Below are 15,522 nucleotides of genomic sequence, written 5' to 3'. Positions count from 1 at the left end.
CCTTTCTTTTGTGTTGTGCTGATGGCCTATTTTATCCTGCAGAATGATTTAATGAGCATGTCTCCCAGCCAGGTACAGAATTAGTGTTAAATAAAAAGATTTCCAGATGTAGGCATGATTTATATTCGTCAGCTGAAGTAACATCAGTCATGGAAGCAGAAGGTTTTAGGGACTATGAGAATTCAAACTTCCGTCCAGTTTGTCAGGCCTGGTCACTAATATTGAGAGTGTGTGGGCGGAGTCTCTCTGTAAACGCACTGCACTCGCAATCAAATCAATCAACAATCACAGCCAATCAGAAGAGCGTGTGGGCGGAGTCTCTCTGTAAACGCACTGCACTCGCAATCAAATCAATCAACAATCACAGCCAATCAGAAGAGCGTGTGGGCGGAGTCTCTCTGTAAACGCACTGCACTCGCAATCAAATCAATCAACAATCACAGCCAATCAGAAGAGCGTGTGGGCAGAGTCTCTCTGCAAACGCACTGCACTCGCAATCAAATCAATCAACAATCAGCCAATCAGAAGAGCGTGTGGGCGGAGTCTCTCTGTAAGCGAACTGCACTCGCAACCAAATCAATAAAAAATCACAGCCAATCAGAAGAGAGTGTGGGCGGAGTCTTTCTGCAACCGCGTTGCACTCACAATCAAACCGATCAAAAATCACTGCCAATCAGAAGAGAGTGTGGGCGGAGTCTCTCTGCACTCGCAACCAAATCGATCAAAAATCACAGCCAATCAGAAGAGCGTGTGGGCGGAGTCTCTCTGTAAGCGCACTGCACTCGCAACCAAATCAATCAAAAATCACAGCCAATCAGAAGAGTGTGTGGGCGGAGTCTCTCTGCAAACGCACTGCACTCGCAACCAAATCAATCAAAAATCACAGCCAATCAGAAGAGCGTGTGGGCGGAGTCTCTCTGCAAACGCACTGCACTCGCAACCAAATCAATCAAAAATCACAGCCAATCAGAAGAGCGTGTGGGCGGAGTCTCTCTGTAAGCGCACTGCACTCGCAACCAAATCAATCAAAAATCACAGCCAATCAGAAGAGCGTGTGGGCGGAGTCTCTCTGTAAGCGCACTGCACTCGCAACCAAATCAATCAAAAAACAGCCAATCAGAAGAGCGTGTGGGCGGAGTCTCTGCAAGCACACTCGCAACCAAATCAATCAAAAATCACAGTTAATCAAAAGAAAGTGTGGGCGGAGTCTCACCTCAAAGCGCACTGCACTCGCAACCAAATCAATCAAAAATCACAGCCAATCAGAAGAGCGTGTGGGCGGAGTCTCTCTGCAAACGCACTGCACTCGCAACCAAATCAATCAAAAATCACAGCCAATCAGAAGAGTGTGTAGGCGGAGTCTCTCTGTAAGCGCACTGCACTCGCAACCAAATCAATCAAAAAACAGCCAATCAGAAGAGCGTGTGGGCGGAGTCTCTCTGTAAGCACACTCGCAACCAAATCAATCAAAAAACAGCCAATCAGAAGAGCGTGTGGGCGGAGTCTCTCTGCAAGCACACTCGCAACCAAATCAATCAAAAATTACAGCCAATCAAAAGAAAGTGTGGGCGGAGTCTCACCTCAAAGCGCACTGCACTCGCAACCAAATCAATCAAAAATCACAGCCAATCAGAAGAGCGTGTGGGCGGAGTCTCTCTGCAAACACACTCACAACCAAGTCAATCAAAAATCACAGCCAATCAGAAGAGCGTGTGGGCGGAGTCTCTCTGTAAGCGCGCTGCACTCGCAACCAAATCGATCAAAAATAACAGCCAATCAGAAGAGCGTGTGGGCGGAGTCTCTCTGCAAGCACACTCGCAACCAAATCAATCAAAAATCACAGCCAATCAAAAGAAAGTGTGGGCGGAGTCTCACCTCAAAGCGCACTGCACTCGCAACCAAATCAATCAAAAAACAGCCAATCAGAAGAGCGTGTGGGCGGAGTCTCTCTGCAAGCACACTCGCAACCAAATCAATCAAAAATCACAGCCAATCAAAAGAAAGTGTGGGCGGAGTCTCACCTCAAAGCGCACTGCACTCGCAACCAAATCAATCAAAAAACAGCCAATCAGAAGAGCGTGTGGGCGGAGTCTCTCTGCAAACACACTCACAACCAAATCAATCAAAAATCACAGCCAATCAGAAGAGCGTGTGGGCGGAGTCTCTCTGCAAGCGCTCTCGCAACCAAATCAATCAAAACTCACAGCCAATCAGAAGAGTGTGTGGGTGGAGTCTCTGCAAGCAAACTGCACTCGTAACCAAATCAATCAAAAATCCCAGCCAATCAGAAGAGCATGTGGGCGGAGTCTCACCTCAAGCACACTGCACACTAATATATTCAAACCACTGCTATTATTTATTGCTATCATGATGTGAAGAGAGTTTCAATCACTACAACCACTATCATTATAACTGTCATACTTTTTCTGTTGTTGTTGCAGAAATAGAATCATTGCGACAAAAACTAAAAGACGTCTTTTATCGTGACACTTCTGGCACTGCCCATCAGCGGCTCTGCTCAGATATCAGCACTGCTCATCATAAACACACATCAATCTGTGGCCGAGCACAAACACACACTAAAGCCCGTTCTCTCCGTCTGTGCTGCAGTTCCCGGGCCAGTTCCCAGGGAGTTTGTGAGAGCGACTCCGTCTGAGGATAAGATCTCACTGCAGTGGAAGGAGCCTCTGGAGCCCAACGGCATCATAACCCAGTACGAGGTAATGCTGTGCCGACGTTATGTGTCAGATTTGTGTTTGTGTTTGTGCTCTGGGGTTCTTCGGGTCAAAAATGACCCGGAGCGTTTTATTAAAAAAAATACAAAATCATAGCTTCATCGGAATGGTCGGAAACTTGGTGACTTTATTGGTACTTGGTATATGAACACCCAAAAAATTGGGGACAGGATTTGAAAAGTCTAAGTGGTCGTAAAAAAAAATAGTCACACTCAGGACCTTCGGGTCAAAAATGACCCCCATAGGAAATGAATGGGAAATTGGCAAAAATATGACAATACATCAATACGAGTGCAAAACAGACAAAAAAACTCTCTCTCACACACACACACACACACACAAACACAATTAGCTTTTGGAATGGCACACGTTAATTTGTGTGTGCGTGTGTTTTTGTGTGTATAAGTGTGTGTGTGTGTGTGTGTGTGAGTTTTTTTTTTTGTCTGTTTTGCACTCTTGATGTTTTAGAGATTCACCCCTTCACTGTTGAGTCTTTTTTTTCTGCATCCTGGCTGATTTGTAGATTGTATGCACATGTATTTTCATATTTTTGCCAATTCATTTTCTATGGGGGTCATTTTTGACTGAGTGTGACTATTTTTTTTTACGACCACTTAGACTTTTCAAATCCTGTCCACATTTTTTTGGGGTGTTCATATACCAAGTACCAATAAAGTCACCAAGTTTCGGACCATTCCGATGAAGCTACGATTTTTTTTATTTTTATTATAAAACGCAAGATCCACTATAGTGGTAAAAATCTGCTATTGCGTGATAAAAATGCTCAATGTGCACCTTGCCTTGCCTATATATAAATGTTTTATTATATTCACTGGGAAAAAATGGGTCATAATTATTGCATAAATATTAATTATAAATCATAAAATTATCTCAAAACACAGAAAAAGAAAAGAAAAAATATTATTGAACAAAAATATATTTCATAGATTTTACTCAAATCTTTTTTATCTTAATCCCGCCCTCCGGGTCATTTTTGAGCAGAAGGTCCTGAGTGTGACCCATAAATGAAGAACCCCAGAGGGTTAAGAATAAATGCCGCTGTGTGTGATGTGTTGCTGTCTCCAGATCAGCTACAGCAGCGTGCACTCGTTCGACCCGTCGGTGCCTCTGCTGCGGCCGCCCGTGCTGGTGTCGCTGCCCTGGAACAGCTCGCGAAACAACTTCACACCGCTCCACCCGGGCACCACCTACCAGTTCCTGATCCGGGCCAGCACCAGCAAGGGATTCGGACCTCCGACCACACTCAACGTCACCACCAACATATCAGGTGTGTGTGTGTGTGTGTGGATTAGTGTTGTGCTAGTCTTCTGATTGGACCATTTAGTCAGTGTCTCGTATACAGTGTTGCCACAGTTACTTTGAAAAAGTAATCTGATTACTGATTACTCCTTTAAAAAGTAACTTAGTTACTTTACAGATTACTTGATTTTAAAAGTAACTAAGTTAGATTACAAGTTACTTTATTAGTTACATTCAGCAGTTGCAGAAAACACCCCTGCCGCCGCAACATAGAAATGACAACACTCACTTTATTGGAAGTGCATTTTTAACAGTAACGTTAAAAAATCTATCTCCTGAAATTTTAAATTGAAATTAAGAAATATTTCCTGAAAAAAAAACATGTTTTTATAAAAAATGTAATAAAGACAGTCTTTATTGACTTCACTTAATACAAATACTCTCCCCGAGACGCAAGAAGAAAGCAGAAATGTATATTTTTACTAAGGAAAATGACTAAAATAATAACTCACAGTGACTCGGATAAATTACTTGAATCTGATTACTGGTTTGGAAATAGTAACGCGTTAGATTACTCGTTACTGGAGAAAAGTAGTCCGATTAGAGTACTGGCATCACTGCTCGTATATCTATAGTCAACAATAGAATTAATTCTGTTACGACTAACATTTTTGTCTAAAGAACAAATCGAATCTTTATTATAAATGTCGTTAATGTTTAATTTAATGCCTCCTTGCTGAATAAAAGTATTATTTGTTCCATCTTTCCGACCCGAAGCTTTGCAACATGTGTTGCTGTGTAATCAGTATTTTTGAATAACTTTTGACCCGTTCACCAAAGTCAGCTCATTTGTGGTTCACTAATTGAGAAGGTGTTCTGTAAAGATGAATGAGCCCGTCTTTGTTTGTTTGTTTGCGTCTGCTTCTGAAAGGATGTTGAATTATGGGCTGTAATCAGCTGAGCTGGATGTAAAAGCTCTTCCTGTGTTTGGCTAATGAGCGTGGAGGAGCGTAACCTCATCACGTCCCCTCAGGCTCTGCTGCTGTGCTCTTCACCGCTCCACATGTCATACACACGCGATCAGGGGAAATATGATTTCCTAGCGTTTCAGAAATCCATCACTTCAGATTTGTTGAGAGTGAGAGAAGTGTAGGTGGAGCTAACAAAACATGAGGGAGGAAAAACCTGCCTTTGAAAAGGAAGAGAAAGACTAAATGAATTATTCATGCAGAGTGAAATTACAGGGGTTTTGTGTGTGTGTGTGAGGGAGTGTGTGTAGGTGTGTGTGTGTGTGTGTGTGTGTGTGTGTGTCTGTGTGTGTGTGTCTGTGTGTGTGTGTTGTGAGGGAGGGTGAGGGCGTGTGTGTAGGTATGTGTGTGTGTGGGCGTTTATGTATATTTGTGTGAGTGTGTGGGTGTTTGTCAGTGTTTGAGTGTGTGTGTGTGTGTGTGTGTGTGTGTGTGTGTGTGTGTGTGTGTGTGTGTGTGTGTGTGTGTGTGTGTGTGTGTGTGTGTGTGTGTGTGTGTGTGTGTGTGTGTGTGTGTGTGTTTGGGTGTGTGTGTGTGTGTGTGTGTGTGAGAGAGTGTTTGTGTATGTCTGTGCATATGTGGGTGTGTGTTTATGTTAATGTATGTGTGTATGTGTATTTATGTATGTGTGTGTGTGAGCGTGTGTGTGTGTTGGGTAGGTTTAGGGGCAGGGGCAGTGTGTGTGTGTGTGTGTGTGTGTGTGTGTGTGTGTGTGTGTGTGATGGGTAGGTTTAGGGGCAGGGACAGAGTGTGTGTGTGTGTGTGTGTGTGTGTGTGTGTGTGTGTGTGTGTGTGTGTGTGTGTGTGTGTGTGTGTGTGTGTGTGTGTGTGTGTGTGTGTGTGTGTGTGTGTGTGTGTGTGTGTGTGTGTGTGTGTGTGTGTGTGATGGGTAGGTTTAGGGGCAGTGTGTGTGTGTGTGTGTGTGTGTGTGTGTGTGTGTGTGTGTGTGTGTGTGTGTGTGTGTGTGTGTGTGTGTGTGTGTGTGTGTGTGTGTGTGTGTGTGTGTGTGTGTGTGTGTGTGTGTGTGTGTGTGTGTGTGTGTGTGTGTGATGGGTAGGTTTAGGGGCAGGAGCAGTGTGTGTGTGTGTGTGTGTGTGTGTGTGTGTGTGTGTGTGTGTGTGATGGGTAGGTTTAGGGGCAGGGGCAGGGGCAGGGGCAGTGTGTGTGTGTGTGTGTGTGTGTGTGTGTGTGTGTGTGTGTGTGTGTGTGTGTGTGTGTGTGTGTGTGTGTGTGTGTGTGTGTGTGTGTGTGTGTGTGTGTGTGTGTGTGTGTGTGTGTGTGTGTGTGTGTGTGTGTGTGATGGGTAGGTTTAGGGGCAGGGGCAGTGTAGGGGGATAGAATATACGGTTTATACAGTATAAAAACCATTACGCCTATGGAAAGTCCCCATAAAATATGAAAACCCAACATGTGTGTGTGTGTGTGTGTGTGTGTGTGTGTGTGTGTGTGTGTGTGTGTGTGTGTGTGTGTGTGTGTGTGTGTGTGTGTGTGTGTGTGTGTGTGTGTGTGTGTGTGTGTGTGTGTGTGTGTGTGTGTGTGTGTGTGTGTGTGGACTGGTAATCATCACGTTATGGGGACAAAATGTCCCCACAAAGATAGCAATATCCGAAATCCTCATCCTTGTGGGGACATTTTTAGGTCCCCATGAGGAAAACATCTTATAAATCAGACTAAGTGATGTTTTTTGAAAATGTAAAATTGCAGAATGTCTCCTGTGAGGGTTAGGTTTAGGGGCAGTGTGTGTGTGTGTGTGTGTGTGTGTGATGGGTAGGTTTAGGGGCAGGGGCAGTGTGTGTGTGTGTGTGTGTGTGATGGGTAGGTTTAGGGGCAGGGGCAGTGTGTGTGTGTGTGTGTGTGTGTGATGGGTAGGTTTAGGGGCAGGGGCAGTGTGTGTGTGTGTGTGTGTGATGGGTAGGTTTAGGGGCAGTGTAAGGGGATAGAATATACGGTATGTACGGTATAAAAACCATTACGCCTATGGAAAGTCCCCATAAAAGATGAAAACACTACATGTGTGTGTGTGTGTGTGTGTGTGTGTGTTCATTTTAACATTTACTAATACATGATTAACATGTTAATATTAATTTATTGGCCTGGGCTAAAATGTATTTAGTTGTAATAATCAGTGTTACTGTATTTCTGTTCAGTTTGCTCATGTTTTGTATAGTTGGTGTATGTGTGTGTGTGTGTGTGTGTGTGTGTGTGTGTGTGTGTGTGTGTGTGTGTGTGTGTGTGTGTGTGTGTGTGTGTGTGTGTGTGTGTGTGTGTGTGTGTGTGTGTGTGTGTGTGTGTGTTTGTACAGTATTAAGTTTAAGCAGTTTGAGATTCTCGTTGTTTTCGTGCAAACACTGACTTGTTTTCCAGCGACTCTGAGTTGTGAACAGCTTGTAGAGTTCAGGATTGAGTTTCAGTGAAGCTTCGCCAACACACGACTGTATTAATGAGAAACTGTTGACACATTCGCTCTCTCTCTCTCTCTCTGTGTGTGTGTGTGTGTAGCGCCGACTCTAGAGGAGTATGACGGGTCGGAGGCGTCCCTGAACGAGACGGCCACCACCATCACCGTCCTGCTGAAACCTGCCCAGGCTAAAGGAGCTCCCATCAGGTGTGTGTGTGTGTGTGTGTGTGTGTGTGTGTGTGTGTGTGTGTGTGTGTGTGTGTGTGTGTGTGTGTGTGTGTGTGTGTGTGTGTGTGTGTGTGTGTGTGTGTGTGTGTGTGTGTGTGTGTGTGTGTGTGTGTGTGTGTGTGTGTGTGTGTGTGTGTGTGTGTGTGTGTGTGTGTGTGTGTGTGTGTGTGTGTGTGTGTTTCTCAGCTCTTCCTCTCTGTCTCTCAGTAACTCAGTTATCAGTGTGACAGACTCACTCCTACAGACACAGAAGAGGAGGAGAGACTTATTTACTGAAGTTCAGAAAAAGCAGAAAAAGACCACTGGGAAAGTGAAGGGAAATACGGATGCTATTAGAGCACACAGTGTTTCATGTGGCGTTTTTATGTAAAATGATTTAACTCTCTAATGCCTGACATAATAGTCAGACAATAATATTTTTCCTGAAATGGAAGAGTTTATTGAACTGTGAAAATAAGGCCCAAACTGAGCACAAAATATACAATTGGCTGCAGATGCTGATATTTATATGGACAAAAAGTGATGAAGTTCTGATGCTTGTAATGTAAATCAATGAGATCTTACATAAATGCATTTCAATATCAATATCTGCCAGTAATATGTCATAGTAAGATGATATTTAAATGCTAAACGCTCTGTATATAATGCAATACAATACAAATGAACCGTCCTCAAAAGCCTGACGATCATAATGCTTCTAATAAATGATGGATAATCAAGTAAAGCTGCTTCAGTCCAGCTGAAATATTACTAATAATATCAAAGTTATTCTTGTGTTTATTTGATGAAATCAGGGCAGATTTTCCACGATGCTTGGACAGTCGAGTTAATATCGAGTTTTGTTTTGTATAATTTTTTGGGGGGGGGTTTTGTAGAAAGTTATTTGCTTTCTTTACAGTGAATTTCGTTTTTGTATAAATTGTATCTTAATTTTAATTATTTATTATTTATTTTTTTAGCATGAGACTACTACTACTCTAAATATTTAAACATTCTTAAATCAAGATCCATTTACTAGTACAATTTATAATATACGTCCTTTGTCCTGTTGCTCTCTGTCACATAGGCCTACCTGAAGCTCGTTCATTATGCAGCTCATTATGCAGGATATTATGTTCTTTTGTCATCTCAGGTGTTATCTCATCATTATTCATTAGCTATCACGCCTCCTCACATACTCGCTTTGTGAAGAAAAACCGTCTTACACATTTTAAATCAGTGTATTGTTTTATGTGAATGAGTAGGCTCAATGATTCTCACATCAGTTTGAAGCAAAAACTCTAGACAAATGCACCCTGGAGTCAAAAGCCTTGTGGACACATATCTATTGTGTGTTTTGAGGCCTTAATTAAAAAAAAAAAAAAACAAATCTCACAAAACATGCATAAACAAATTTTCTCTCAAAAATACAAGCATGTACATACATGTTGCTCACATATTCTGGTAGCCCAGTTTGTGCTGAATACAGTGTAATTACACTTTTGCCATTAATGTGTTTATAAGCAACTGAAAAAAACACAAATGTCAGAGCATGTCAAAACTTCCCAAAACAGCTCAGACTCCTAGGGGTTAAAGAGTTTAAACTATCAGTCAGAGACAGAAGGACTGCAGGAGATCATGTCCTGATCATGAGGATCATATAGAGACTAATAAATGTGCATATACAATATGATAAAGTTGGCTTTATAGAGTTAAACATGGAAACTTGGGACGTCTGAATGATTGAGATTTTGTCAGTGAGTAAAAACACAGAAGAAATGATATGATGAGATGATTGTTCATGCGCTTGTGTGAGGTGAAAGCTTGAGGTCTTGCTGTGGATGTAATGAATGTGCTGTTCTGTCCGTCATCCACAGCTCCTATCAGATCGTAGTGAAGGAGATCAACCCGCACCGAGCCCGGCGGGAGGCCGGAGGCGGCGAGTGTTACCGTGAGCCGGTGTCCTATCAGAACGCCGCCAGCGCCGGGCTGCCGTATTACTTCGCGGCCGAGCTCCCGCCCAGGAATCTCCCAGAGCCGCTGCCGTTCACGGTGGGAGACAACAAGACGTACCACGGCTACTGGAACGCCCCCCTCGCCCCCCGCAAAAACTACAACATCTACTTTCAGGCCGTCAGCAGCGTGGAGAAGGTCAGCGGATGACAGATGAACACACACACCTCATATTGCTACACAATCACAACTGTCCTGTCCTTTCCCATTCGTGCTGCTTCAGGCCCTTTTATTGGTGTATTATAACCTGATAATTATAATTAGACTTGTGTAACTTTAGTGAGTGTGTGATGTCACTGTTTGAGCACAAACAACATCTGCAAAGTTACGACGCTCAAAGCTCAAAGCAAAGGGAGATATTTTCTCTCTTTTTAAGGACTACAACAAACGGCTGGTAGGGACCAGAGCCATAGAGAGAGAGAGTTGCGACAACGGAAGTTCAAAACGCTTGATAGTCACGTGATTCATGTAGACCTCGAATAGTTCCAGGAAGTGCTTTGACGGGCAATTCAAATTGATAGTCACAGTGACAGAACTGCGCTTTTTGGTAATTAATAGTCAATAAATGCATTGATTTTCAATAATTTTATTACACATCGACTTGTGTATGTAGCATGAGTATGTAGTTACAGCGATGTTGTTTTTAAAATATATATATTTTTAATGATGAATAATCTACACAAGCAGGCTTTAATGTACAAGTTATTTTGATTAAAATGTGCTGATCATTTAAAATCTTACTGATTAAACGTCTTACCTTTTAAAAGTGCATCACAAACGGTCTGTTCTGCTGTTCTCTATGGCGTGGCTGCTACTTCCGGGAACTATTGAGGGTCTCCGTGAGCCGCCATTGCTGTAAAAAAAAACGTTCCATTGGAGTCTATGGAGTTGTCGCAACTCTCTCTCTATATGGCTCTGGTAGGGACTACAACGAGTTAGTGACATCACTACCCCTAACATTTGCATAACCCCGCCCCCAGGAACATATGGAGTAGAGGAAGAGTTGCTGTAGTCGAGCTCAAGCTGTCGTCCGTCTCTCACATTTATTGATACAGTACGAACACAAACGCATGTCATAAAGCGAGATGACATCATCAGTTATAACCGTAATTACACTAAACTATCCCTGTTCTCTCTTCATCAGCAGATATTCTCTGGCTCATTTTACCCCACACCAGCGCTTTATAGATTATCATGACAGAATATGCTAATCAATGACTGAAGATGGTTAACTCATAAACTCATCATCTCTCCCTTCAGTCTCGTTCTACATGTTCTCTCTTCTTCTGGAGTCTCTCCATCATTGATCAGAAAAGCTAGAACAGTTTCTGTCATTATCTGTGTGTGTGTGTGTGTGTGTGTGTGTGTGTGTGTGTGTGTGTGTGTGTGTGTGTGTGTGTGTGTGTGTGTGTGTGTGTGTGTGTGTGTGTGTGTGTGTGTGTGTGTGTGTGTGTGTGTGTGTGTGTGTGTGTGTGTGTGTGTGTGTGTGTGTGTGAGGTAATCAGAGCTGCTAACACGAGCTCTTGAAGCTCCGCCCTCTTCCTGAAAGGGGGCGGGAGCAGCAGCTCATTTGCATTTAAAGGGACACACACAAAAACAGTGCGTTTTTGCTCACCCTCAAAAAGTGACAATTTTAACATGCTATAAAAAATGATCTGTGGGGTATTTTAAGCTTAAACTTCACACACACACACTGGGGACATCAGAGACTTATTTTACATCTGGGAAAAAGCTCAGAAGTTGTGTCCTAAATGTCACACTATGCCCTTATGAGTGTAGTCATGTATGGATTTTGTAAGGTTATTTTGTCATTCATCATCAGAGCTCATAGCTGTGTGATTAAAGCTGAATTAATGAAGTGTCCAACACATTCCACACTTTGTTTTTCCGGTTAATTAAGTGCGTCACCCGGGTGTATGAAGAGATTAAAATACCAGTCATTCCACTCTATATGTTTTGCAGATTTCTTTCTGTTACTCTGCTCTGTTATTAATGGAGAATTAACTGTGAATCGTTGTTGTTTTTGTTTTTCAGGAAAGTAAAACGCAGTGTTTGAAACTGGCATTTAAAGGTAAGCCCTTTGGATTGAGCGCATGCGTCTACTGTAGGGTCTTATCTCTCTCTCTCTCTCTCTCTCTCTCTCTCTCTCTCTCTCTCTCTCTCTCTCTCTCTCTCTCTCTCTCTCTCTCTCTCTCTCTCTCTCTCTCTCTCTCTCTCTCTCTCTCTCTCTCTCTGATGTTATGATGTAAGAGTGTGTTAAAGTCTCTGTGTTATAGAAGAGCCGTGTTAGTGGGACAGTGTTTGATTGTTGATTGATATTTGATCATCCGTGACCGTCCTGCTCACAACCGGAGTTCTGTTCAGCATCAGATGCATGTATCAGTTACATATGCGTCACATTTAAAAATAAAGGGGTCATGAACTGCTTTGTTTTAAGTTTCCTGTGGTGCACTTATAATGTTAGTATAATTTTTACATTAAAAAAAAAAAGATTTTAGCCACTGATTTGAACGCTCAGTTTGAAGGGGCGTGTCTGCTTTGAGACTTCATTGTAAACGCCCACTGCTGTGATTGGCCGCTGTGAGACTTCAGTGTAAACGCCCACTGCTGTGATTGGCTGCTGTGAGACTTCAGTGTAAACGCCCACTGCTGTGAGGCTTCGGTGTAAACTTTGCTCACTTTCTATATATCATTTAATCACAGTTTAAAAAACAGATTATTTTCATCCTAAGAGAAGCGATGTGAAGTTGAGCGTTTAGTCACTGGTTTGATTTACTGACACAGACACAGAACATCTGGTCTCAGATCAGGCATTAGCATTAACACGGTCACTCACATGTTGTGGCGTTACTGTCGAGTTCATATGGTAAAAGTCTGTAAATGCTGAAACTGCGACTGATTTCCCAAAGAATCCACAGTGAAATGTAGCGAACACAAATAAATAATGCTCAGCTGAGACATTCACACTGATGAGAATAAATCAGCTCATTCCCAGCATTAGGATCCTCTGGAAGGGAATGTTATTAGTGTCCGTTCGTCTCTCCTCGTCATCTCACTAACACTCCAGTGGGCGGGGCATCTCACTAACACTCCAGTGGGCGGGGCATCTCACTAACACTCCAGTGGGCGGGGCATCTCACTAACACTCCAGTGGGCGGGGCATCTCACTAACACTCCAGTGGGCGGGGCATCTCACTAACACTCCAGTGGGCGGGGCATCTCACTAACACTCCAGTGGGCGGGGCCAGAGTTGTGATGATGAAGTGGGCGTTGATCTTCTTCTGCAGAGGCGCTCTTTCTCCATCTATTACAGGCTCATTCACAACCAGTCGCTCTCTGGGCTTGGGGACAATAAAAGCTGTTTTTGGACTAACAAGGACGTTTTCAGTTTTGAAACTCACAAGATATTCTTATAGTCTGACGACCTCTTATGATTTCAAACGCTCATGTTCATGACCCCTTTAAATATATTTGCTAAAATATACTATGTGAGCTCACAATATAAGGAACAGATGCACACATTATGTGATTTTTTTTTAAATGTTAAGTGGCAAGCTTTGTGATTTTGTTCTTGAAGAATAGGTGGCATTTTGCCTAAGTGAAAAGAGCACAAGTGGAAATGGATGGCATTTATTTGTGCATATTAAAATGACAGATGTGCGGATACACAGCGACTTACACACACACTGAGCACTGCTGTTACTCCACTGTGAACAGAAAACAGCAGAGAACAATACGGTTAAAGGCATCAGTTCACACACAGTACTACTACACTTCAGGTTTATTTTGGGGAATCTGACTTCTGTTAAAACTGAACACTTGTTTTTACAAGGAAAAAATTACATGTTACTCCATTACAACTTTATGTAGACTTAAATTACAAAGTAAATACATGTCATTGTGGCTTAAATCTTTCCCCTAGTGAAAAATAAATACACTAAAATATATATTTGAAATGCATTTATTTAATGCGAAGCACACTACAAATACATTTACATATTATGTACTTAATATATTGTATACCCTGCAATTGTACTGTTGGTGTACTGAACTCATTTTGTACTTAATGTACTTTAGTTATCCAGAAATAGGTCCAACTAAAGATACCCTTAAGTGCATTTGATTGTGCTAAAGTAGAACTATTGCAGGTAAACGTTAAATATCTCACAATTAAAGACGGATATTAATCAGAGATCACACTTTCCTTACTAATACTGATATTAAAACACATTTAGGCTTAAAATTAAGAAAAGTGCACTGTGCAATAAAGAATACTCCAAATAAAGTTTAATTATAATATTTATATAAGTTAGTATGTCAGTAAATATGGATTTGTAGGGTACTTAGTATGAAATATATATATATATATATATATATATATATATATATATATATATATATATATATATATATGGTGGATTATTTGTGGTGTTGTGATTTTGTTTATATTAAAATAGCATAGATGCCTATTGAACATGTAGTTTTGACGTACATATTTTCTCCAACTAAATGTCCAATATGTTGTTCATACACACACATGTGTATAAATTGTCTGGTGCGGTAATGACAGTACGGAAAGCACCTTCAGTCGTGTCTCGTCTGAGTTATTGCGCATTATTTCCTCCTCTGGCTCTTCATTAATTGTTTTTCAGCAGGAAATCGAATGATAAAAGTCTGCCCGAGGCTCCGAGCGCTCCCAGAACGGATTAGATAAAGCCCACGTCATGTGTTGTTTAGCAACAAAAATACATTTTTGTTTTTAAGCATGGAATTTTATCTCCAAAATGGACGTAATCCAATTTCCATTGAATTGCTCCCAGTGTTTTTCTCTGCGATCAGACTCATGAGAGCTGACAGAAACAGAAGTGTCCTGGCAGGGGGCAAAATTTCATGTCTGAAGCAATACAGGCCTGCATCTGAAAGCGCACCACGCCGCACATTAATCACCTTTAACCCGTGTCAAAACTGATCGTGAGACCACCTTCAGTCTCTGCTTTCCCTGCGTGCGAGCCTGATGGACGCGGACCGCTTCTGAACGGACGCTGAAAACAAACGCTAACATCTAAATGAGTCAAAACACATTATTTAACACTGAAGCTGCCTGAATACACGGATTCATCTGATAGAGGAGATCTTTAAGGCAACTGTAGAAAGGCACCAGTATTCCCAGTGAGAGACTAACAGTGCATTACAATGATCTAGTGATTTTACAATAGTGAGATCGTTTTACACACACTGATCAGTATTGCAACAACTGTACATACATGTGGTCTGGAAATAAAGTAACACATTTCATATTTCATGTACAGTTGTGCTTGATAGTTTGTGAACCCCTTGCAGAATCTGTGAAAATGTGAATAATGTGAGCAAAATAAGATAGATACAAAATGTTATTTTTTATTTACTGCTGTCCTTAATAAGATATTTTAGATAAAAGATGTTTACATAAAGTCCACAAGACAAAACAAGCTGAATTTATAAAAATGACTCGTTCAAAAGTGTATGAACCCTTGATTCTTAATCCTGCGTGTGTGTGTGTGTGTGTGTGTGTTGTTCCCTGATGATCCACGGCTGTGTGTGTGTGTTGTGTGTGTGTGTGTGTCGTTCCCTGATGATCCACCACTGTGTGTGTGTGTGTGTTCGTGTGTAGTTCAACTTTCCAACGTTCTTCAGAAAAATCCTCAAATTCTTCAGTTTTCCAGCATCTTCTGTATATTTGATCCCTCTCCATCAGTGACTGTGATTCTGTGTGTGTGTGTGTGTGTGTGTGTGTGTGTGTGTGTGTGTGTGTGTGTGTGTGTGTGTGTGTGTGTGTGTGTGTGTGTGTGTGTGTGTGTGTGTGTGTGTGTGTGTGTGTGTGTGTGTGTGTGTGTGTGTGTGT

General features: G+C 42.0%; 1 protein-coding gene across 10 annotated transcripts in view; it reads left to right on the top strand.

Moving 5' to 3' along the window:
* ptprk (protein tyrosine phosphatase receptor type K) overlaps positions 1 to 15,522 on the top strand; it is a 238,751-nt gene that overhangs the window by 168,009 nt on the left and 55,220 nt on the right. For all 10 annotated transcript variants that reach the window (XR_013817575.1, XM_079830324.1, XM_079830320.1 and 7 more), the window contains exons 9-13: positions 2,611 to 2,720; positions 3,822 to 4,023; positions 7,523 to 7,628; positions 9,506 to 9,779; positions 11,676 to 11,712. Coding sequence is in view for 9 of the 10 variants with exons in the window: in XM_079830324.1 (XP_079686450.1) it covers positions 2,611 to 2,720; positions 3,822 to 4,023; positions 7,523 to 7,628; positions 9,506 to 9,779; positions 11,676 to 11,712 (729 nt within the window). In the remaining variant the exon portion in view is untranslated. The remainder of the gene's footprint in view (positions 1 to 2,610; positions 2,721 to 3,821; positions 4,024 to 7,522; positions 7,629 to 9,505; positions 9,780 to 11,675; positions 11,713 to 15,522) is intronic.

Source organism: Gobio gobio, assembly GCF_949357685.1.
Source record: "Gobio gobio genome assembly, chromosome: 12".
NCBI classification, from domain to species: Eukaryota; Metazoa; Chordata; class Actinopteri; order Cypriniformes; family Gobionidae; genus Gobio; species Gobio gobio.
The sequence above is the reverse complement of the archived record's forward strand: the minus strand, read 5'-3'. Positions and strand labels throughout refer to the sequence as shown.